General features: G+C 44.8%; 2 protein-coding genes across 3 annotated transcripts in view; both read right to left on the minus strand.

Annotated features, from left to right (window-relative positions):
- The window catches only part of SERAC1 (serine active site containing 1), a 408,753-nt gene that overhangs the window by 333,416 nt on the left and 49,608 nt on the right, over positions 1-25,729 (minus strand). For both annotated transcript variants that reach the window (XM_063917652.1, XM_063917651.1), the window contains exon 2: positions 3,901-3,997. In XM_063917652.1, coding sequence (XP_063773722.1) covers positions 3,901-3,997 — 97 coding nt within the window. The remainder of the gene's footprint in view (positions 1-3,900; positions 3,998-25,729) is intronic.
- Positions 25,118-25,729, minus strand: part of GTF2H5 (general transcription factor IIH subunit 5) — a 50,024-nt gene continuing 49,412 nt past the window's right edge. Inside the window, exon 3 of the mRNA XM_063917653.1 lies at positions 25,118-25,545. Within this exon, the coding sequence (XP_063773723.1) occupies positions 25,365-25,545 (181 nt within the window). The 3' untranslated portion in view covers positions 25,118-25,364. The remainder of the gene's footprint in view (positions 25,546-25,729) is intronic.

The raw sequence follows: 25,729 nt of genomic DNA on the forward strand, positions 1-25,729 counted from the left end.
ACTCAATGCTATTTGTTCTGTCTTACTAGGTAACCCAGTGCTATCTGTTCTGCTGTACTACTGCATGTAACTCAATGCTATTTATTCTGTCTTACTAGGTAACCCAGTGCTATCTGTTCTGCTGTACTACTGCATGTAACTCAATGCTATTTGTTCTGTCTTACTAGGTAACCCAGTGCTATCTGTTCTGCTGTACTACTGCATGTAACTCAATGCTATTTGTTCTGTCTTACTACGTAACCCAGTGCTATCTGTTCTGCTGTACTACTGCATGTAACTCAATGCTATTTATTCTGTCTTACTAGGTAACCCAGTGCTATCTGTTCTGCTGTACTACTGCATGTAACTCAATGCTATTTATTGTCTTACTACGTAACCCAGTGCTATCTGTTCTGCTGTACTACTGCATGTAACTCAATGCTATTTATTCTGTTTTACTAGGTAACCCAGTGCTATCTGTTCTGCTGTACTACTGCATGTAACTCAATGCTATTTGTTCTGTCTTACTAGGTAACCCAGTGCTATCTGTTCTGCTGTACTACTGCATGTAACTCAATGCTATTTGTTCTGTCTTACTAGGTAACCCAGTGCTATCTGTTCTGCTGTACTACTGCATGTAACTCAATGCTATTTATTCTGTTTTACTAGGTAACCCAGTGCTATCTGTTCTGCTGTACTACTGCATGTAACTCAATGCTATTTATTCTGTCTTACTAGGTAACCCAGTGCTATCTGTTCTGCTGTACTACTGCATGTAACTCAATACTATTTGTTCTGTCTTACTATGTAACCCAGTGCTATCTGTTCTGCTGTACTACTGCATGTAACTCAATGCTATTTGTTCTGTCTTACTAGGTAACCCAGTGCTATCTGTTCTGCTGTACTACTGCATGTAACTCAATGCTATTTGTTCTGTCTTACTACGTAACCCAGTGCTATCTGTTCTGCTGTACTACTGCATGTAACTCAATGCTATTTGTTCTGTCTTACTAGGTAACCCAGTGCTATCTGTTCTGCTGTACTACTGCATGTAACTCAATGCTATTTGTTCTGTCTTACTACGTAACCCAGTGCTATCTGTTCTGCTGTACTACTGCATGTAACTCAATGCTATTTGTTCTGTCTTACTAGGTAACCCAGTGCTATCTGTTCTGCTGTACTACTGCATGTAACTCAATGCTATTTGTTCTGTCTTACTACGTAACCCAGTGCTATCTGTTCTGCTGTACTACTGCATATAACTCAATGCTATTTGTTCTGTCTTACTAGGTGACCCAGTGCTATCTGTTCTGCTGTACTACTGCATGTAACTCAATGCTATTTATTCTGTCTTACTAGGTAACCCAGTGCTATCTGTTCTGCTGTACTACTGCATGTAACTCAATGCTATTTGTTCTGTCTTACTAGGTAACCCAGTGCTATCTGTTCTGCTGTACTACTGCATGTAACTCAATGCTATTTATTCTGTCTTACTAGGTAACCCAGTGCTATCTGTTCTGCTGTACTACTGCATGTAACTCAATACTATTTGTTCTGTCTTACTATGTAACCCAGTGCTATCTGTTCTGCTGTACTACTGCATGTAACTCAATGCTATTTGTTCTGTCTTACTAGGTAACCCAGTGCTATCTGTTCTGCTGTACTACTGCATGTAACTCAATGCTATTTGTTCTGTCTTACTACGTAACCCAGTGCTATCTGTTCTGCTGTACTACTGCATGTAACTCAATGCTATTTGTTCTGTCTTACTAGGTAACCCAGTGCTATCTGTTCTGCTGTACTACTGCATGTAACTCAATGCTATTTGTTCTGTCTTACTACGTAACCCAGTGCTATCTGTTCTGCTGTACTACTGCATGTAACTCAATGCTATTTGTTCTGTCTTACTAGGTGACCCAGTGCTATCTGTTCTGCTGTACTACTGCATGTAACTCAATGCTATTTATTCTGTCTTACTAGGTAACCCAGTGCTATCTGTTCTGCTGTACTACTGCATGTAACTCAATGCTATTTGTTCTGTCTTACTAGGTAACCCAGTGCTATCTGTTCTGCTGTACTACTGCATGTAACTCAATGCTATTTATTCTGTCTTACTAGGTAACCCAGTGCTATCTGTTCTGCTGTACTACTGCATGTAACTCAATACTATTTGTTCTGTCTTACTATGTAACCCAGTGCTATCTGTTCTGCTGTACTACTGCATGTAACTCAATGCTATTTGTTCTGTCTTACTAGGTAACCCAGTGCTATCTGTTCTGCTGTACTACTGCATGTAACTCAATGCTATTTGTTCTGTCTTACTACGTAACCCAGTGCTATCTGTTCTGCTGTACTACTGCATGTAACTCAATGCTATTTGTTCTGTCTTACTAGGTGACCCAGTGCTATCTGTTCTGCTGTACTACTGCATGTAACTCAATGCTATTTATTCTGTCTTACTAGGTAACCCAGTGCTATCTGTTCTGCTGTACTACTGCATGTAACTCAATGCTATTTGTTCTGTCTTACTAGGTAACCCAGTGCTATCTGTTCTGCTGTACTACTGCATGTAACTCAATGCTATTTATTCTGTCTTACTAGGTAACCCAGTGCTATCTGTTCTGCTGTACTACTGCATGTAACTCAATGCTATTTGTTCTGTCTTACTAGGTAACCCAGTGCTATCTGTTCTGCTGTACTACTGCATGTAACTCAATGCTATTTGTTCTGTCTTACTACGTAACCCAGTGCTATCTGTTCTGCTGTACTACTGCATGTAACTCAATGCTATTTATTCTGTCTTACTAGGTAACCCAGTGCTATCTGTTCTGCTGTACTACTGCATGTAACTCAATGCTATTTATTCTGTCTTACTAGGTAACCCAGTGCTATCTGTTCTGCTGTACTACTGCATGTAACTCAATGCTATTTATTCTGTCTTACTAGGTAACCCAGTGCTATCTGTTCTGCTGTACTACTGCATGTAACTCAATGCTATTTGTTCTGTCTTACTAGGTAACCCAGTGCTATCTGTTCTGCTGTACTACGCATGTAACTCAATGCTATTTGTTCTGTCTTACTAGGTAACCCAGTGCTATCTGTTCTGCTGTACTACTGCATGTAACTCAATGCTATTTGTTCTGTCTTACTAGGTAACCCAGTGCTATCTGTTCTGCTGTACTACTGCATGTAACTCAATGCTATTTGTTCTGTCTTACTAGGTAACCCAGTGCTATCTGTTCTGCTGTACTACTGCATGTAACTCAATGCTATTTGTTCTGTCTTACTAGGTAACCCAGTGCTATCTGTTCTGCTGTACTACTGCATGTAACTCAATGCTATTTATTCTGTCTTACTAGGTAACCCAGTGCTATCTGTTCTGCTGTACTACTGCATGTAACTCAATGCTATTTGTTCTGTCTTACTAGGTAACCCAGTGCTATCTGTTCTGCTGTACTACTGCATGTAACTCAATGCTATTTGTTCTGTCTTACTAGGTAACCCAGTGCTATCTGTTCTGCTGTACTACTGCATGTAACTCAATGCTATTTATTCTGTCTTACTAGGTAACCCAGTGCTATCTGTTCTGCTGTACTACTGCATGTAACTGAATGCTATTTATTGTCTTACTACGTAACCCAGTGCTATCTGTTCTGCTGTACTACTGCATGTAACTCAATGCTATTTGTTCTGTCCAGGTAAGTCAGTGCTGTTTATTCTGATCTACCAAGTAACTCAGTGTTGAATGTTCTGCCCTACTATGTAACTTGATGCTGTTTGTTCTGTCCTACTATGTAATGCGTTGCTATTTATCGTCACCTACTGTGCAACTCAATGGAAGAAGAGGAAGAAGACGAAGAAATTATATTATTATTTATTAAAGCTTAAAATACTAGTAATTTTTTTTAAAATTTTACTTACTGATATCTTTCCAGTTGCGTTCATGTCTTGAAGGAGTGACAGAGGTACTTATCTTTCTACAACAGATGAGACCATATGCTGCTACTGACATCTTCACCTGTATAGAGTTAACAATATTCAGCAATAAATATAAAAAATATATAAGCAATAATCAAAATAACAACACTTGTCTACATTTATTGCCATGGTTTGTTTTTCTAGTATGTGCTATCCCCAAGGAGTACTACAAAGGGAAGCTTACTTTGTATAACAGTAAATAAGGCTGGTAGTAGAGGTATGCATTAAATATAGTACATCCAATTTTCTAGTGAGAAAGTGTAAAATCCATGCAAAAACACTTAAGTGAATGGGAAATCCACATCCCTTGTCACAAGGAATTGATTACCCTAAGAAAACATTTAATTTACTGTAGTGCCTACAGAGCTTAAAAGCTTAAATGTGACAGGATGAGAATCTCCTATGGACCGAACTGTGTCAGTAAGTTCAGTACTATGAATGCTATTTTCTATCAGGGAAAGTACTATTGTTCAAAGCACCTATCTGACATAACAGAGAACTGACGAAGTAAAGAACAAATACTTAAAATCAAGTAAACAGAAATTGTAAAGCATAACAGAATATGCTGGCGCAATAGAATTAAATGTTAATTAATAAATAAAATATTGAGTGGTTTGGGGATTTTTTTCTTTCTTTTGTCCTGTGGCACATAACTTTCAGGCTATGCAGTTGTTATTATTGTTTAAATGTCGCAATGAAGCACTTTCCCATTGGTCCTAGTGTGTTATGTTGGTATGACTCTTGGTGATGCAATACGGACTTGCACAATTAGTTTCTGAATCTCTTGTGGTGCTAAACTATTTAAACATTGCTATATGCTTTGCGTCCTTGGTCTTGATAAATACTGTAGGATCAAAATCACTATTGTCAGAATATTGACACAGTTTGTTTGGATGGATGAAGCATACTACCTAATACATTTCAAATGAGATTATTCTTGATTTGTGCAAATATTTCTCTTTTATACCAGTACTTCCAATTAAAGTCCTTGGGATAAACTAACAGTGCATATTTTCCATATCTACTAGTTGGGGTACATGTATATTCATTACTGACACATTTTTAAAGATCCACAGGTGGTTCTAGATATTTCACTTGTGATTCTATGAGGAAACCAGGAAAACATGCACTATTTGTGTGTCCTGCGGATTGGATTAGAAAGCTCCGCATTATACTGTTTGTAGTGCACAGTGTGCATGCGCAATGTGGATGGGAAAAGCAAATGACAAAAATGAATAGCAAATGTAAAGCACAGCACAGGGATACAAAGACTGACAACAGTAAGCACTGACCTATTATATTAGCTGAGTGGATTCTGAAAACAATAGTACTCCAAAGGGGACAGAGGGGGGGGGGGGGTTTAGTCTGACTTATGGCCCCCATACATCAGCTTTCACAAAAAAAGACAGTTTACAGGTTCTGTGATTATTTTTCCCAATGTAAAGATTCCCCTATCCACCAATCTGCACCCATGCATTACACATATTTTTCATCATTATTTGCAGCAAATACAGATCTGCCAAACTTGAAAGGCTCATCAGTTTACTATAAACAGTCGGCAAATCTGCTGCTTGATACCATACACTAGCAATCTACAGCCCCAATTGATCTGGGAAATCAAATATGTTGTTATACCCGATTTAACAATCCCAAACGATTTTTGGTTGGAAACTGTGAACCACATACATGGCAGATTTATTTACACAATCATCTACAAAACACCAAATTGCCCCAATGATCGCTGATGTATGGGGGCCTTTAGGTAATACACTATAATAAAACACATACAATAACAAAATTAAAACAAACCTTAAGCACAGAAATACTATACTTTCACTAACCACAATAAATCAGATATGGCCGTATGTTAGCGAGAAAATAGAAGGCTAAAAACAGAGAGAAAAGCAACAAATGTAACCCACTATGAGAGCAGTTCATTGCTGCAGTGTCGGTAGCTGAGTAAAAATAGGATTTTGGTACTTACCAGGTAAATACTTTTCTTTGAATCCATAGGGGGCACTGGAGTACTCTTGGGATATGGACGGCTTCCGTAGGAAACAGGGCACTGAATATTTAAATTTAGAACACTCCACTCCTCCATATCCCCGAGAACCTCAGTGTTTCTTACTGAGCCGAACAGGAGCTATAGAGAGGTTGACAATGGAGTATTACATATAACATAACGGACAACAACAAAGTTGACACATAACGTTACTGACAACTAAACAGTTGACACCATAACCAGCACTTGATAATTTGAACCAGTCGGTGAGAGTGTGTTACCATAAGATCCCCTGAACTTACCACAAACCAGGTAAAACTGCTCTGGGTGGGCGTCCAGTGCCCCCTATGGATTCAAAAAAAAGGATTTACCTGGTAAGTACCAAAATCCTATTTTCTTTTTCATCCACTAGGGGTCACTGGAGTACTCTTGGGACGTACCAAAGCTTCCCCCGTGGGCGGGAGAGCTGTTTGGCACCTGTAACACTAGGCGGCCAAAGCTAGATGCTGATGCCGCAAACGTATCAAACTTGTAAAAGCGCACAAACGTGTGCACGGAAGACCATGTAGCCGCACGGCAAAGCTGCATCGTAGAAGCTCCACGACCAGCTGCCCATGAAGTTCCAACAGAACGTGTGGAATGAGCTGTTACTGATGTAGGCGGCTGTAACCTAGCATGAACGTAAGCCTGACGTATGGTCAGTTTTATCCATCTGGATAAGGTCTGCTTAGAAGCTGGCCAACCCAACTTGGCAGCATCATAGAGAACAAACAACGTATCCGTTTTACGAACTGTAGACGTTCGGGATACATAAACGCGTAATGCGCGTACCACATCCAGAGTTCCAGAATGTGCTGTCAACACAGGAACTACTATTGGTTGATTGATGTGAAAAGATGACACTACCTTTGGTAAGAAAGCGGGATTCGTCCGAAGTTCCGCTCTGTCATCATGAAACATCAAATATGGTGGCTTGCATGACAAGGCACCCAAATCTGAAACACGCCTTGCCGAAGCTAAGGCTAGAAGAAAAATTGTTTTCCAAGTGAGAAACTTTATATCCACTTGCTGTAAGGGTTCAAAATATGAAGACTGTAAGAAATCTAAAACCAGATTCAAGTCCCATGGCGCTGTAGGTGGAATGAATGGAGGCTGTACTCTGAGGACACCTTGCAGAAAAGTGTGTAGAGCCAATCTTCTTTGAAAGTAAATTGACAAAGCAGATACCTGCACTTTTAGTGTGGATAAACGCAGTCCTCCATCTAACCCCGTTTGTAGAAATAACAAAAGACGGGATAACTTGAAAGATGATGTCGGAAACTTCCGAGTTTCACACCAACCTATATAGGCACGCCAAATTCTGTAATAATGAGCTGCCGTAACTGGCTTCCTAGCTCGTAACATGGTTGGTATAACCGATTCTGGAATGCCCTCTCTTCTTAAGAGGGCGGTCTCAACAGCCACCCGTCAAACGCAGCCGCGCTAAATTGGGGTAAAGGAACGGACCCTGTTGTAACAAGTCCGGATGTAGTGGGAGCGGCCAAGGATCGTCTGCGAGTAGACCGTGGAGATCCGAGAACCAAGCTCTCCGAGGCCAATGAGGTGCCACTAGTATGACTGTGACAGACTCTCTTTTGATCCATTTTAGCACCAGAGGGATGAGCGGAAAACGGTGGAAACAGATACACTAGGCTGTACGGCCAAGCGATTGTGAGAGCGTCCACCACCACTGCCTTTGGATCTCTCGTTCTGGACACATACTGGAGCGTTTGGTGATTGTGGCGAGACGCCATTAGGTCCACCTGAGGGTATCCCCACCGCTGAACCAACATGTGAAACACTTATGGATTTAATGCCCATTCTCCTGGATGAAAATCCCGACGGCTGAGATAATCTGGCTCCCAGTTGTCCCCTCCCGGAATGAACACTGCCGGCAATATCACCTGGTGGTATTCTGCCCAATTGAGGATTCGAGCTACTTCCCGCATTGCCATGCGGCTTCTCGTTCCTCCTTGTTTGTTGATGTATGCGACTGCCGTTGCGTTGTCTGACTGCACTTGGACAGTCTGAGAGCGAAGCATGTGTACTGCTTGTCATAGTGCATTGTAAATTGCGCGAAGTTCCAGGACATTTATAGACAGCAATCTTTCGTGATCTGCCCAGAGACCTTGGAGCTGACAATTTTGAACTACAGCTCCCCAACCTCTGAGACTCGCGTCCGTCGTTAGAATTATCCAATTCCAGCCGCCGAACAGTTTCCCTGCGGTTAAATTGTGTACCTTCAGCCACCAGAGTAGAGACACCCTTGCCCTTGGCGACAACCTCACCCTGTGGTGAAGCTGCAGATGCGAGCCCGACCACTGTGCGAGCACATCCAGTTGAAATGGACGTGAGTGGAATCTTCCGAACTGAAGCGCTTCGAAAGCCGCCACCATTGTTCCTAAGAGGCGAATGCACAAATGTACTGAGACTGTGCGTGGCTTGAGCACTAATTGTACCAGATGGCGAATAATCTGTACTTTCTGTTGTGGTAGGTAAATTCTTTGATTTACCGTATCGAGAATCATACCTAGGAATTGAAGGCGTTGAGACGGAATCAGATGTGATTTCTTGAAGTTGACAATCCAACCGTGGTGAACCAGTACATTGTACGTTAGCAGCGCATGTTGGAGAAGCATCTGTTGAGACGGGGCTTTGATAAGCAGATCGTCTAAATACGGAACTATTGTCACTCCCAGGGATCTAAGATGAGCTATCATCACAGACATCACTTTGGTGAATACCCGAGGCGCTGACGAAAGGCCAAACGGTAGAGCCTGAAACTGGTAATGGTTCCGGCGTATTGCAAACCGCAAGAATCTCTGATGAGGCTGCCAAATCGGAGTGTGTAAGTACGCATCCTTGAGATCTAGCGCAATCATGAATTCCTTTGGCTCTAAACCCGCAATCACTGAGCACAGAGATTCCATCTTGAATCTGTAGTAAGTTACGTACCGATTGAGACCCTTTAAGTTCAATATTGGCCTGACTGAGCCATCCAGCTTCGGTACCACAAACAGACTGGAATAATAACCCTGACCCTGTTGGTGTACAGGGACCGGAATCAAAACTGCTGAATCCAGTAGGGACTGAATGGCAATTTGCAGAACCGCCCTCTTTTCGTCCGACAGAGGCAGTCCTGTCTTGAAAAACCGCAGTGGCGGAAGACAGTCGAACTCTATTTTGTAACCTCTTAACACTAAATTGCGGATCCACCCATCCGCGGATGTCTGGAACCACGCCAAATGGAACGTCTGAAGGCGTGCTCCCACAATCGGAGAACCGAGATGGGCTGGTAGCCCGTCATGCCACTGGCTTGTCGGTAACCTTAGCGTCCTGACGACTTGTGTTGGTTTGTTGGAAACCACGTCCACGACCACGTCTACCAGGCGTGGCTGTTCCTCTGCCACGTCCTCGAAAGGACTGAGGTCTAAAGGATTTGAACGAAGGTCCAGAGTACCTCCTTCTTGGTATCGGTGGAGGCAATGGTAAGAAAACCGACTTTCCTCCCGTAGCCTCAGAAATACATGTGTCCAATTCAGGACCAAACAACTTCTTGCCATCGTAAGGTAACGCCTCTATACCTCGTTTGACCTCTGCCTCCGCTTGCCAAGAACGCAGCCAGAGTGCTCGTCGTGCCGTAACTAGCGACGATGAAATACGAGAAGTGAGCTGACAGACGTCAGTAGAAGCTGTACAGAGATACTCCGCAGCCTCACAGATTTGATTAGCAAGAAGTATAAGGTGTTCGTCATGTAGGGAAGACTTGAGTTCTGTTATCCAGACTATGAGCGCCTTAGTGACCCAGATACCAACCAAGCCAGGTCTCAGCAGCACTCCTGCTGCAAAATACATGGACTTTAGCATAGTTTCTTGCGATCTGAAGGGTCTTTAAGCGTAGTAGCCGCTGGCACTGGTATGGTTAATTTCTTTGTAAGCTGCGACACTGACGAATCAACTATTGGTGGATTCTCCCATGTACATGTCACCGAATCTGGAAACGGGTAACTAGACTTAAATCTGCGAGGTATAGAAAACAGTTTATCTGGAGTCTGTCGTGTTTCTACTAACATCTTATTAAGAGACTCAGGAAAACACATTGGAGTTCTCTGTCGTTTAATAAATACGACCTGATCATTTGTGAGAGGCTCCTCAGTTTCTGTAAACTTGAGAGACTGACGCACCGCTCTGATGAGATTATCAATACCTGAGCTGTTAAAATCCTCACTATCTGACTCCACTTCGCCCTCCTCACCCTCATCTTGTGCCGTGAGGTCTGGCATGGAATCGTCAGAATGCAACATAGCAGAAACTGGTAAATCATAAGACATATGAAATTTATCCCGTCTACCCAAAATGGATTTGGACCTTTCGCAAGGGTGAGACGCCTCCGGTAGTTCTGGCGGTCTCACCCTAGACTCAGATCTTGTCGTTTCCCGCTCTTGTCGAGCGGCGGTCAATTCTGATTGCAACCCAGCCAGTACATTGGCTAGCATTTCCCATGGAGGGTCCGGGGAGGAAATTGGCTTTAAAACCGGAGCAGAAATTGTATTCGGAACCGAATCCACAAAACATACTGTACATGTGGTAGATCCATCCGGTAACACACTGCTACAGACTTTGCAATTATGCTTTTTAATTTTTGCTGGTGCCTTACTCATTATGGCGACAGACAATACACAAAAAACACCTGCCCGACTCAGTAAATATAGTACGAAGGTGTCTCTATATATATATATCTGGCCAAGTGCAGTACACGTGGCCAGTGCTATGAAATGTGATCCCAAATTCCCTCTAACACCCCTGCGCCTCCGGTGGAGTAGAGATGTAGTACTGGAACGTTCTGGAATCACAGCAGGAAGACACAGGAAGCATGGTTAAAATGGCTGCCATGCTTACACATATAATCACAGTGCAGGTTACCAGCCTTTAAAGTGACATCTATATGAAATCCTGTGTAATTAACCCTGCAGCCTAGCATACTGCTGTTGCTGCAGGTTATCCCCCCTCATGCCGCTGATTGCACCCTCTGTTAGCAGTTCTCACTGAGCGCAGTGTAATGCGCCCCCCCCCCCCCCCCCCCGTATGCTCCGTTGCGGATGCAGTGCGGGCGGGCAGCGAGCAGCGCGTGGGGCCGCCAGCGGGAGCCGGGTAGCGGGCTGCGCAGGGACAGACAGCGGGGAGCGCGTCTTGAAGCGCTCTGAGCAGCGGCCAGAGCAGCGGTGGGGGCCGAAGCCACGGCGGCGGCCGGAGCAGCGGCGGTGGGCGGGCGTCTGTAGAGGGATCCCGGCGTCATACAAACAATGTCCCCACACAGCGGGGCGGCAGCGGGAGCTGACCGCCCCGTTCAACATACCGTGACTCCTGCTGCTGTGGTGAGGCTCCGATGGGGCTTCTCTGCAAGCGCCGGGCAGCCTGTCTGCAGGATCTGTATGGCTGTGAGGGTGCTCATTCAGTGAGGACCGACACGCCAAAGCTGCTAGTAGCAGCTTGCACTATCCCTGACCCTGCCTTTTGGAAGGGGGAAAGGGATGTGTATGAAAAAAGAAAAAATATTCACTAAAAAAAAAAAAAAATATTCAAAAGAATTGTGGACCAAGCCATAGACCTGTTGCTACTTCGAGCACAGAAAAAACACTCAGGTACTCGGGGATATGGAGGGGTGGAGTGTTCTAAATTTAAATATTCAGTGCCCTGTTTCCTACGGAAGCCGTCCATATCCCAAGAGTACTCCAGTGACCCCTAGTGGATGAAAAAGAAAGTATTTTCCCAGGGTCTATTTGTGGGAATTTAGCAGTTACAAGAGTACAAGCAGGATTAAAGGGCCTATTTATATGTAAATATTTGCGGGATATTCCCCATAACACCAGAACGGGTTTAGTTGGACCACGGCATTCCAACAGTAATAGGCTCTACACACTGCATGATGTTACGGAAAGATTTGAACTATCTCGTTCTTTAATGAATGAGATACCGTTCATATCTTCCAGTGTGGAGGCACCAGCGATGAACGCTGGTGCCCCGTCGCTTGTGCATGCAGGCCAATATGGACGATCTCGTCCATATTTGCCTGCACTCCTATGGAGCCGGATGACGGGGGGAGTGAAGAAACTTCACTCCCCCCGTTACTGCCCCCCGCCCCCAGGTCAGCCATATCCGCCATCAGGCAGCTCGGCGGCGGATCGCGCTGTGTGTAGGGCCCTTAAGAATCCTGACAGGGGGAAGGTAAGTATACTTACCTTTAGCCCATGGCCCCCTAAGCCCCCCCCACCCCCCCCACCCCACTGCGGCTTACCTCTCTCCGTGTTGTGTACCTTGTCGGTATAACTACGACCAACAGAACTTTTAACCTCCGGGATCCTGACCATGTTTCGACAGAACAAGCCTCCTTTACAATATCAGATTGGCTGGTGGCATACTAGGCAACTAAAAAATGATTGAGAACGCTATTTAAGTTGCCACTTTGTTAACAAAATGATCTTTAGTTTATGCTGAGAAAAATAAGATTTTAATTACCTACAGGTAAATCCTTTTCTCATAGTCCGTAGAGAATGCTGCGGTCCACATTAGTACCATGGGGTATAGACAGGTCCACTAGGAGCCATTGGCACTTCAAGAGTTTGAGAGTGTGGGCTGGCTCCTCCCTCTATGCCCCTTCTACCAGACTCAGTCTAGAAACTGTGCCTGAGGAGACGGACATCTTCGAGAGAAGGATTACACAGATAGTGGCGAGATTCACACACAAGGCAACCCAAGCTAACTAGCTTGAAACATCAGCAACGGCTCAACAGGAGTACTTTACCAAGTAACGAAACAGTACTCACCAAGAACTAAGCAGTACTGAACTAAATAACCACTGCAGGAAAACGAAGCGCTGGGCGGGCGCCCAGCATCTTCTACGGACTACGAGAAAAGGATTTACCGGTAGGTATTTAAAATCCTATTTTCTCTTATGTCCTAGAGGATGCCGAGGTCCACATTAGTACCATGGGGATGTACCAAAGCTCCCAGAACGGGAGAGGGAGCGCGTAGGCTTCTGCAGAACCAATTGACCAAACTTAAGGTCCTCAGAAGCCAAAGTATCAAACTTGTAGAACTTTGGAAACGTGTTCGACCCCGACCAAGTAGTTGCTCGGCAGAGTTGTAAAGCTGAGACACCCCGGGCAGCTGCCCAGGAAGAACCCATTTTACGAGTAGAGTGGGCCTTAACAGACGCAGGACACGGCAAGCCTGCCGTAGAATACGCATGCTGGATAGTGAACCTGATCCAGCGAGAAATCGTTTGCTTAGAAGCAGGACACCCAATTTTCTTGGGATCATACAGGACAAACAGAGAGTCTGATTTTCTGTGACGAGCAGTCCTCCATAGATTTTTAGAGCCCTCACAACATCTAAGGACTTTGAAGAAATTGGGGAGTCAGTCGCAACTGGCACCACAATAGGTTGGTTGATATTAAATGCCGACCCAACCTTCAGAAGAAACTGCTGTTACCTCCTTGAACACCTCCGGAATGAAGATTGCTGACAGCGCCAACGCGTGTGTTTCTGCCCAGAGGATGATTCTTGTTACATCTGATATTGCAGCTCTGCACTTCGGTCCACCCTGTCAGTTTAAGTAAGCCGCTGTTATTACATTGCCTGACTTCACGTGAATAGCCCGATTTCTTAGAAGATGGGCCGCTTGGAGAAGACCGTTGTAGACGGCTCTTAGTACCAGAATGTTTATCGGCAGGCCGGCTTCCCGACTTGATCACCTTCCTTGGAAGGTTTTCCCTTGGGTGACTGCGCCCCAGCCCCGGAGACTTGCATCTGTGGTCAGAAGGATCCAGTCCTGAATACTGAACCTGCGGCCCTCCAGAAGATGAGGTAATTGTAGCCACCAGAGGAATGAAATCCAGACCTTTGGTGACAGACGTATTCTCTGGTGCATGTGTAGATGAGATCCCGACCACTTGTCCAGGAGATCCAGCTGGAAGGACAGAGCATGAAAACTCCCATACTGCAGAGCCTCGTAAGAGGCCACCATCTTCCCCATCACACTCCACGTAGGCTTAGATGCCAACCATGGCACTCTAAATCAACAAGACACCTACAAAAACTGTCACGTAAAGGGAAATCTCAGAATCCAAGTGACTTTCTCACATATAAGACTACCTACCACTCCTATCGTCAGGCCCTGGACACTGCCAAATAAACATATTTCCAATCTCTCATCTCTTATCATGCCACCAACCCCAAGTGACTTTTTAATACATTTAAATCACTTCTTTACCCTCCCTCACCAGCTACTATCAGTGCACAAGAACTTGCTTCCTACTTCAAGGATAAGATTGATAAAACCTGAGATGAAATGGTATGCTCTAACTCAGCCAGTGACCTGCTCAATTCCCTATCTGAACCCTCTGGCACTTTCTCTTCAATTGATCCCACAAGTGAAGATGAAGTATCAACACTCTTTTCATCCTCCTACTCCACTACCTCTCCTCTTGATCCTATACCCTCACAGGTCAGTAAAAGTTTGTCTCCTGTGCTTATCCCAACCTTAACTAAAATCTGTAATCTCTCTCTCTCTCTCTACTGGCATCTTTCCATCTCTGTTTAAACATGCAGTGATTACTCCCATTCTAAAAAAAACACAACTCTGACCCAAACACACTCTCTAACTACAGTCCCATTTCTCAGCTACCCAGTCCCTCCAAGCTACTTGAGAGACTTGCCTACACTCGCCTTACACACTTTCTTAACTCCCACAACTTATTGGACCCACTTCAGTCAGGCTTTTGTGCCCAACACTCCACAGAGACGGCACTGACCAAAGTAGTGAATGATCTAGTCACTGCTAGATCAAAAGGCCATTACACACTACTTATTCTTCTAGATCTCTCTGCTGCTTTTGACACTGTTGACCACTCTCTTCTCATACAAACACTAGAGTCCCTAGGTCTTCAGGACACAGCCCTTACTTGGTTCTCATCCTACCTATCTAATCGATCTTTCAGTGTTCACTTCTCTGATTCTACCTCCTCTTCTCTACCTCTATCAGTTGGAGTACCGCAAGGCTCAGTCTTAGGTCCTCTGCTTTTCTCAATCTATACCTCCTCTCTTGGTAAACTAATCAGCTCCTTCGGATTTCAGTATCATTTGTACGCTGATGATACTCAAATCTACCTATCCTCCCCAGATTTATCACCATCTGTATTGGCTCGTGTCACTGGATGCCTGTCTGCCATTTCATCTTGGATGTCATCTCGCCACCTCAAACTCAACATTTCCAAAACAGAATTAATTATTTTCCCACCAGCTAAGAGTAGTTACCAACCTGATATCACCATAACTGTTGACAATGCAACTATCTACCCTACCCCACAAGCTCGCTGCCTAGGTGTCATCCTTGACATGTTACATGCACCTTAAAAACATATCCAAAATACGCCCTTATTTTACACAAGACACTGCAAAAACTGTAATCCATGCACTCATGATCTCCAGCATTGATTATTGTAATAGTCTACTTACTGGTCTTCCCAACATAGGCTCTCACCACTTCAATCCATTTTAAATGCAGCTGCGAGGCTAATCTTCCTCGCCAGACGTTCTTCATCTGCTGATCCGCTCTGTCAGTCCCTCCATTGGTTACCGGTATTCTACTGTGTCAAATATAAAATACTTTTACTTACATACAAGGCTATTAACCAAACTGCACCATCATACATCTCCTCACGCATCTCAAAATATCTCCCTACCAGACCCCTCCGCTCTGCGTCTCTCATCCACATGTATTACCTGTTCCCACTCAAAATTACAGGACTTTACCCGGGATTCACCCACTCTGTGGAATGCCCTCCCACGCACAATAAGACTCTCCTCTAGTCTCCAAACCTTTAAACGTTCCCTGAAAACTCATCTCTTCAGACAAGCCTACCAAATTCCTGACCCACACATATAACCTTCAATGCTTCCCTATCCAGTTACATCCCCTCTGTACAGTCCACATAACCTCACATTTTGTCTTCCAACATTGCTGGGTGATCCTATCATACAACCCACTAAGAACCTAGCAATCTGGGGAACCATTATGTAACAGGTAGCATCTATCCTTGTGTATCAATGCCTATTTCCCTATAGATTGTAAGCTTGCGAGCAGGGCCTTCCTACCTCTATGTCTGGCTGTCTTTGCCCAGTTTTGTTCTATAACTGTTGTTCTAATTGTAAAGCACAACGGAATATGCTGCGCTATATAAGAAACTGCTAATAAATAATTAATTAATAAATAAATAATTAATCTTCCCCAGAAGGCGAATGCACTGATGAACCGACACCCGGGCTGGATTCAGGACATCCCGGACCACGGTTTGTATCACCAACGCTTTTTCTTCTGGAAAAAACACCCTCTGCACTTCTGTGTCGAGGATCATTCCCAGAAAGGACAACCTCCTGGTTGGTTCCAAACGTGATTTTGGAAGATTCAGGGTCCAGCCGTGTTCTCTGAGTATATGGGTCGTGAGAACAATGGACTGTAACAGCTTCTCCTTGGACGATGCCTTTATCAGCAGAACATCCAGATATGGAAGTATGTTCACCCCCTGTCTGCAGAAGAGAACCATCATCTCTGCCATCACCTTGGTGAATACCCTCGGCGCTGTGGAGAGGCCGAATGGCAGGGCCTGGAATTGGAAATGACAGTCCAACAGTGCGCATCGGAGATAAGCTTGATGCGGCGGCCAAATCGGAATGTGGAGGTACGCATCCATGATATCCAGGGATACCAGGAACTTCCCCCACTTCCAGACCTGATATCACCGCCCTTAGAGACTCCATTTTGAACTTGAACTCTATCAGGAAGGGGTTTAGCGATATTAAGTTCAGAATGGGTCTGACCGAACCATCCGGTTTCGGTACCACAAAAAGGTACGAATAGCAACGATTGTCTTGCATATGGGGTGGGACTGGTACAATAACCTGTGCCTCCACCAACTTCTAGATGGCTTCCCGTAGGATAGCCCTATCTGCCAGCAAAGCTGACAAGCCAGATTTGAAGAATCGGTGAGGAGGGAGAACTTAAAATTCCAGCCTATACCCCTGGGACACAATATCTTGCACCCAGGGATCCAGGCCGGACGACACTCAGACGTGACTGAAATGCCAGAGTCCACCGTCATGCAGAGGACTTTGGCATAGCCAAAGCAGGTTTCTGTTCCTGGGAACCCGCAGCAGCAGGTTTCTTGGATTTCGCCATCCTCCCCCAAAGAAGATGTTGGACGGTTTGGCCTTTCTTGGCTCGGCAGTCCGAAAGGACTGTGATGCAGCTGAAGAAAAGGGTTTCTTTGTGGCAGGTGCAGCTGAGGGAAGAAACGGAGACTTACCCGCTGTAGCAGTGGAAATCCACGTATCCAACGCTTCCCCAAAGAGAGCCTGACCTCCTAACCTCTCCTGAATTCTGTGCCGGCAGACCATTGGCGCAGCCAGAGTCCTCTACGAGTTGAGACAGACATGGAAGATATTCCTGCAGCCAGCAAACCCAGGTCTTTCATGGATTCCACCTCAAAGCCTGCAGATTCCTGTATGTTACGTAAGAACAATTCAACGTTACGGTTATTTCACATGTAACGTGCCAGACCACTTTACTATAGCTTTAGAAATCCATGCACAGGCAATGGTAGGCCGTAGTATCGCCGCCGAAGCCGTGTATATGGGTTTGAGCGTAGTGTCAATCTTGCGATCAGCCGGTTCTTTCAATGCGGCAGATCCCGGGACAGGTAAAACCACCCTCTCTTTGACAGTCTGGACACAGATGCGTCAACTATGGGTGGGTTTTTCGCAATTCTTTCTATCCTCCTCAGGGAAGGGGAAAATAACCAGAACCCTTTTGGGGATCTGGAATCCTTACACTCAGGAATTTTCCAATAGCGTTTAATACTTTAGACGCAGGGAAGGTTAGCGAGGCTTTCTTAGTTTTAGTGAAGTACGCTTCCTCAACCTGCTCATCCAACATGTCAGTAATATGTAACATATCTCTAATGGCCTCAAACATGAGCTGCACCCCCTGCAAGGATGCCCCACCACCGTCTGCAGTCTGTGGTGCAGACAGTAAAATGGCGCTGAACTCTGCTGGGTCCGCACTGAGAAGAAGCTCCGCCCTCCAAAGATGGTGCATCTTCCCGCGCACCTTCTACATACTGGTCTGAGGATTCCGTCGCTAGCCGGGGAATTCAGTCCCCGGTTAGCGTCTGTGTACTGAGGATTCTGTTGCTAGCCTGGGGATACAGTCTCCGAATAGCATCTGTGTACTGAGAATTCTCTCGCTAACCAGGGGATTCAGTCTCCGGTTAGCGACTGCGACCCGTTTAGGGTATTTAGACGCTGGCTCAGCACCGTGATTACATTTCTGTGTATGTTAAATGGATTCCTCCTGAGAGGAAACCACTTCAGCAGCATATGACACCGAGTCCCTAGACATGGCTATGGAAGGTATTACACACACACACACACACACACACACACACACACAGGGAATTGTCAGTCACAAAACTCCCCCCCCCCAACCCACACACAGCGCTTACTGAGGTAAAACAAATAAAACTACCATCACCATCTGTGTACCTTAATAGACTACACAGATTTTACACAGCCTTCCCCCCCCCCCCCCCCCCCCCCCATCTACAACCCCCTGGTACCGCCCAGGATAGCTGGAGTTGCTTGGAGGGACAGCTCCCAGTGTACAGGAACTGGAGGCAGGGAAATGGCGCTGAACACTACACTGCTGGGTCCGCTCTGAGGAGAAGCTCTGCCTCCTGAAGATGGCGCGTCTTACCGCACAAATTCTTTATACTGACCTGAGGATTCCGTCGCTAGCCGGGGAATTCAGTCTCCGGTTAGCGCCTGTGTACTGCGGATTCTGACGCTAGCCTGGGGATTCAGTCTCCGGTTAGCACCTGTGTACTGCGGATTCTGACGCTAGCCTGGGGATTCAGTCTCCGGTTAGCGTCTGTGACCAGTGTAGGGTATTAAGACGCTGGCTCAGGACGTCCCTCATAGCGCCAACACTGTGCGCCACTGAGCCTTCCCGGAGCGCAGCCGCTCACACTGCGCTCCTACCCTTGTGCCGCCATATCTCGCCATCTTCTGGCTCTATAAGAGGGTGGCGGCATACGGCCGGGGTGAGCGATCCCCTGTGGCTGGAAATGATAGATCCCTTCAGGAGCTCAGTATCCTGTCAGCGGAGATAGTGGCTCAGACCCCGTAGGACTGCTCACCCCCTTAGACCTTCGAAGCAGGGAGGCTGTTGCCAGCAGCCTCCCTGTAAAATAATAAACTCTAAAATAAACTTTACTAGAGAAACTCTGGAGACCTCCCCTAGCTGTGACTGGCTCCTCCGGGCACATTTTCTAAACTGAGTCTGGTAGGAGGAGCATAGAGGGTGGAGCCAGCCCACACTCTCAAACTCTTAAAGTGCCAATGGCTCCTAGTGGACCAGTCTATACCCCAATGGTACTAATGTGGACCCCAGCATCCTCTAAGAGAAATATCATATGAACTATATTCTGAGAATAGGCAACCTACGAACTATTTGAAGGCACCAGCCAACCAGCATAATAGATTTTACCCACTATAGGGAAGTGGGATCCAATAAAGGTCGATTTACAACATTTTTTCTTTTAATTTAATATCCATTATTTGAAGTAGAGATTTTGAGTGATTCCCATTGATTTAAAAAAGGGCATATCACAAACTATATTTAAAACTCTCAGCTCAACCTTTCAATGTTCACATTAATTTCATCATATGTATTACATAAAGAAATTCCACTAAAATGTATGACTTGAAATGAGTAAGAAAAGCTTTGTCTATTGGACTAGTTCACTAATTTCCGAACTGGACAGTTGTAGAATAGTCTGACTTTTGCACACCCTGCAGGCGTTGTCGTGTACCTGGCAGCAATTGACTTTTATCATATTAATAGCAATATGGAAGTCTTTAATTTAATTATTTATTAAAATAGTACTATGCTATTATCAGTGGCGGGACCTGTGAGTGGTGGGCCCAAGTACAAAATTATATTTTGGGCCCCATTCCTCAAACCTAAGTGCATAATAAGCCCCACGACAGTGCACCACGTGACAGAGAAGCAATACAGACAGAATCCATGTGACTGCTAACTAGTAGAGAGAGCAACCCTGTGAATGGCAATCACATATTTTCTGTAGGCAAACCAGATTTCCTACCTTTTCTGGCTGTGACAAAGGTAATAATATCAAATTCTGATCTTATAGAGTAATTACTCTGAAGGAATCTAGGGTTGTAACCTCAAATTGAGTGCACAGTTTAAAAGGATACGGTCATTAGGTTGACACCACTTAGGTCAACAGCCATTAGGTCGACCACTATTGGTCGACATGGTCATTGTGTGACTGATCGCACATATGCTAAATTTAGCACATCTACGATCAGGTCTGAATTAGGCCCATTGATTCAGGGCACTGGGTTCAACACAGGGGGTGATTAGTGGATTAGCAGAAAAGTGCCATGCAATTACAGGAAATGTGGTGTTCATTGCTGGAATGTAGTTCTCTGAAGGTGATATCTATTACACATGACTATGAAGTGCTGACCACAATACAGTGACTTGTGTACTTTATAGAGACACATTTATTCACAAACCCTTACCTACATTCAATTATGGACTTGAACAACTCAGCTAATCCCAGTGGCTCATTTGATCAGAGTGGCTAATCTGGTAGAGGTATTAGACTGTTCATAAATTATAGGGACTCAATTTGACTAGGTCAGTGGACATGGCTTTATTGCTTATGTGCAATTAATTTCTCCCCTGGTTTATGACAAACACCTCCTCTTGGAAACAGAAAACCTTTCAATATATTGCTTATTATTCATTAGCAGGTAACAGATCTGGGAACAGTCAAGAATGGCCTTAAATCTAAAGGGAAGAGTCAATTAAGCACGGAAGCCACCAGGACCAGTTCCATAAGGCATATGCTGCTCAAAGCCTATGGAGGGGAAGGCATTTTTGATATGCCGCCTGTCGGGATCCCGGCGCTCAGCATACCGGTGCCGGGTTCCCAACAGCCGGCATACTGACAACAAGTCTCCCTCTTGGGGGGGTCCACTAGACCCCTGGAGGGAGAATAAACAGTATGGCGCGCGCAGCGCGCCACCATGCCCTCAGCTTGGCGAGCCCGCAAGGGGCTCTTTTGCACTTGCCCCGCTGCCAGCACGCCAGCGGTCGGGATCCCGACAGCCGGCATAACGTAGTAGACCCCTATGGAGGTGTGAATAGAATCAGCAGACTGTAATGGGCCAAAAAATGTGTTAAATTTAATTTTCCCCTAAAATTGGGCATTAAACACAATTTACAGTAATATGTGATTTCCACTAACATTGAGACACCCTAGTGAGCACTCAAGAAAAGGATGAAGGTCTTTAAGGTGTTATCTTTCCCCTATGCCAAATCAAATGCAAATAAAAAGGGGACAATTACATAAGTATGTGGCAGACATCCTGCCTCAAATGCCGGAACTTAATAATACACTTTCTACATTTGCAATAATATACACAAGGCGCACAGATAATAAAAAAAATAAAATACATTTACACAATAAGTTACACAGCCACAGATGAATTAGTTTAAATGTACTCGTAATGACCATAATTACATAGGAATTGCGTACACAATTTGTTGTGATATAGTTTAGTAAATACTGTACAGTAGTTATCAGCTTCTTCTTTTAGAAATAGTTTGATGCACAAGGGGCCTAATTCAGACCTGATTGTAGCCATGCAAAATTTTGCACGGCTACAATCAGCCACTCTAACATGCGAGAGGGCGCGCAGCATAGGGTTAGTCTGCCCCGCATGTTTGCACTGTGGCGCCTACGCAGTTCAGAATTGATCGCCGCTGTGCGAAAATGCACAGCAGTGATCAGGTCTGAATTAGGCCCAAGAAGAGAGATGAATGTGTATTTTAGTAAAGGTCTACTATGCTACTGTCAGGACAGGCTGGAATGTGGTAGCCGATGAATGAGCTTGAGCGGAGGTGGCAGGGGCCACTGACAGAAGAAGACGTGGAAGCCAGATATAGTTCCTTCTCATGGACTCCCAGGGTAGGAGGATAAACACACTGTGACAAGTGAATAAGAAATAACTGGGCTAGGAAACTGTTGCTGTGAAGTTAGGGAATGAGGTTACTGTAGTAAGGAGATAACTGCAAAGACTGGTACTTGATTACTGCGGCTTGGAGATAATAGCTGTGAAGACTGAATGCTGGAAGACTGACTTGGAGACTATAATTCTAAAGACAGGTTACTTGAGGACTGGGATTGTAGACAACAACTGTGAATACTGGGTACTTGATGACTGTAATTTGGAGACAATGGGCCTAATTCAGAGTTGATCGCAGCAGCAAATTTGTTAGCAGTTGGGCAAAACCATGGCCCTCATTCCGAGTTGATCGGTCGCAAGGCGAATTTAGCAGAGTTACACACGCTAAGCCGCCGCCTACTGGGAGTGAATCTTAGCTTCTTAAAATTGCGACCGATGTATTCGCAATATTGCGATTACTAACTACTTAGCAGTTTCAGAGTAGCTCCAGACTTACTCTGCCTGTGCGATCAGTTCAGTGCTTGTCGTTCCTGGTTGACGTCACAAACACACCCAGCGTTCGCCCAGGCACTCCCACCGTTTCTCCGGCCACTCCTGCGTTTTTTCCGGAAACGGTAGCGTTTTCAGCCACACGCCCCGAAAACGCCGTGTTTCCGCCCAGTAACACCCATTTCCTGTCAATCACATTACGATCGCCGGAGCGAAGAAAAAGCCGTGAGTAAAAATACTTTCTTCATAGTAAAGTTACTTGGCGCAGTCGCAGTGCGAACATTGCGCATGCGTACTAAGCGGATTTTCACTGCGATGCGATGAAAAATACCGAGCGAACAACTCGGAATGAGGGCCCATGTGCACTGCAGGGGGGGCAGATATAACATGTGCAGAGAGAGTTAGATTTGGGTGTGGTGTGTTCAAACTGAAATCTAAATTGCAGTGTAAAAATAAAGCAGCCAGTATTTACCCTGCACAGAAACAAAATAACCCACCCAAATCTAACTCTCTCTGCAAATGTTATATCTGTCACAACTGCAGTGCACATGGTTTTTCCCAACTTCTAACAAATTTGCTGCTGCGATCAACACTGAATTACCCCCAATAAAGGTCCATACACACTGGGCGCTTTTGCCCAGCGTGTATGAACAGTGATGATCACTGACATCGCTGGGCTGAAAAGAACTCAGTGCATACACACTGAGCGCTTTTCCCCGCTGCCCAGCGATGTCAGCGGGGGTGAGCAGCTTTCCATAGCAGGACGCTATATAAAGACGCTCACCCCGCCGTTCATCTGCTGGTAATACCAGTAGATGAACGGCGGCTGCCAGCGATGAAGCGGGAGCGCGCATCAGCGCTCACCGCTCATCACTTGTGCATACACACTGGGCGGCTTTGAGCTGAAAGAAGCTCAACACACCAAAAGTGACCTGCTTTCAGCTCAAAATCGCCCAGTGTGTATGGGCCTTTACTGTGAAGACCGGTGAATAGATTGCTGCAGGTCAAATACAAGAATCATGAAAACTGAACACTTGGAAAACGTGACTTAAGAACTCAGACTTTGGAAACTGGACTTTTGGCAACTGAGCAGAGATCCCAAGGAACCATCAACAGCTCCATATTACCCTCAGATTCCACCTGGTGAGCTGGCAGCCGCAGAAGGCAGTGCCGGTGCCCGACTCTGGATCAGAGTGTGGAGAGCAACGGCGTAACGTGCAGATGACACAGAGCCAAAATGAATGAAACGGTGTCAATGTCCAAATATAGCTGTATATGTTAGAGAAGAAATAGGTGTTAGATAAGCTTTCAGAAACTGAAAACTTATAGTTAATCATTTATCCCACTCAGTATGACATTTACATACCATAAACAGCTTCAAATTAATGGTGTAGCCGCCTGCCTGCGCAGACTAGAGCTACTCGGCGGGTGCGAAAGCATCGCCGCTGTGCAATGCTTTTGCACCTGTGCGGGGGGTAGGGCCAGACATGTGGGGCGGACTAGCCCTGTGCTGAGCATCCACCCGCATGTCAGAGAAGCTGACAGTATATGTGCTAAATTAAGCATATCTACGATCAGCTTTGAATATTCCCCAATAAACACATTGGTATGTATTCCTGACAGACTTAATTTGATTGGTCTTTCCTGAGTCAGAAAGGAATCAGAACAGATTAATTACACTATGTATCTTTTTTTTAACCTCACGACATTTTTGATTGGTGTACCTTTTTGTAATATTAAATTAGCATGTGATATTGCACTGTGAAAAAAGGCACTGTAATTAACGGGATCCGGTCTCCAGGGCGACAGTAACTAGGTCGACCACTATTGGTCGACAGGGTCTCTAGGTTGACACTTTCTAGGTCAACGGGTCAAAAGGTCGACATGAGTTTTCACAATCTGTTTCTTTTTTTTTACTTCTTCTTCTTCACCTTGCCTCCGCTCGCCATGCGATGGGACACGGTGCACTAATTGGGGTTCCCGGTCACTGTACGGAGAAAATGACACCAAAAAAACTCATGTCGACCTTTTGACCTGTCGACCTAGAGACCCTGTCGAACTAGTTATTGCCGACCAATAGTGGTCGACCTAGTCACTGTCGACCTTCCATACCACACCCGTAATTAACACAGGGCGATTTAAACAAACCAATATAAAACTACATCCAAATTATTTATCACTTTCATCCCGGGAACATATTCCATTAGGTTCATTAACATAATACAAGGCAGACATCGTGTTTTCTTCACTCAGTCGGGTTGATTCAATTAACTGCAATTGACTATTTAGGAGTTTGTGAATATTTGCCATATACGATACCCTCTAAATCTCAGCTACATCTCAGATTTCTGCACACACTTTATAGGTGCAAACAATAATCAGTATGTAGAAGGTCCCAACATGTGCCATTCCCGAAACATGATGAATGGCACATTGCACCTAACTGAACTGACCCCAATAAGACATTTTTTTTTCCGCAAGCCTTAATTTGATGAATGACAAAATCCCACATACTCTTGTTCAAAACATTTATTGACAACTTTGCGCACCATTAACAAAGTGACCATTGAAATAGAAAAAAGGTTTCAGAGCCCCATGAATGTGAACAAAACAAAATACTGCATTACAGTGTTGTTTCTAATTGTTGGCAAGCACAAATTATTAAAATCTTCGGTTTATTAAACCTGTACATCCAGTAGACTCCATATGTGAACCAAGTGAATAAGTTCCTAATGTCATTATATTTTACAATCCATCGATTTTACTTCTGTGTGATGGGAAAAGAGTTTTGGTCCATCAACTCTCCAACCTTTTCCTGGAGAACAGCAACCAGTTCAGCTAAGACAAACACATGGGTTTCATCCAAATCCTGGATAATGAATTTAGTTCCTAAGGCGTTAGTTTCATCCAAGTACAGGAGAAATTGTTTCATAGCTGGGTCACTGCAACAAGAAGCATTTATCAGAGAACAGTATGTTTGGCAACCAGATACACAAATTAACCGTGCTAGCAGTGTAACCTAACATATCTATTTAAGTATGAATTACACAATGCTGTCTAGACCAGAAAACATGCTGGATGCCAGCCAATGTACAGAATATCAGGTAGTATTTAATAGTGTATCTG

The sequence above is a fragment of the Pseudophryne corroboree genome, chromosome 4, assembly GCF_028390025.1.
Source record: "Pseudophryne corroboree isolate aPseCor3 chromosome 4, aPseCor3.hap2, whole genome shotgun sequence".
Classification (NCBI taxonomy): domain Eukaryota; kingdom Metazoa; phylum Chordata; class Amphibia; order Anura; family Myobatrachidae; genus Pseudophryne; species Pseudophryne corroboree.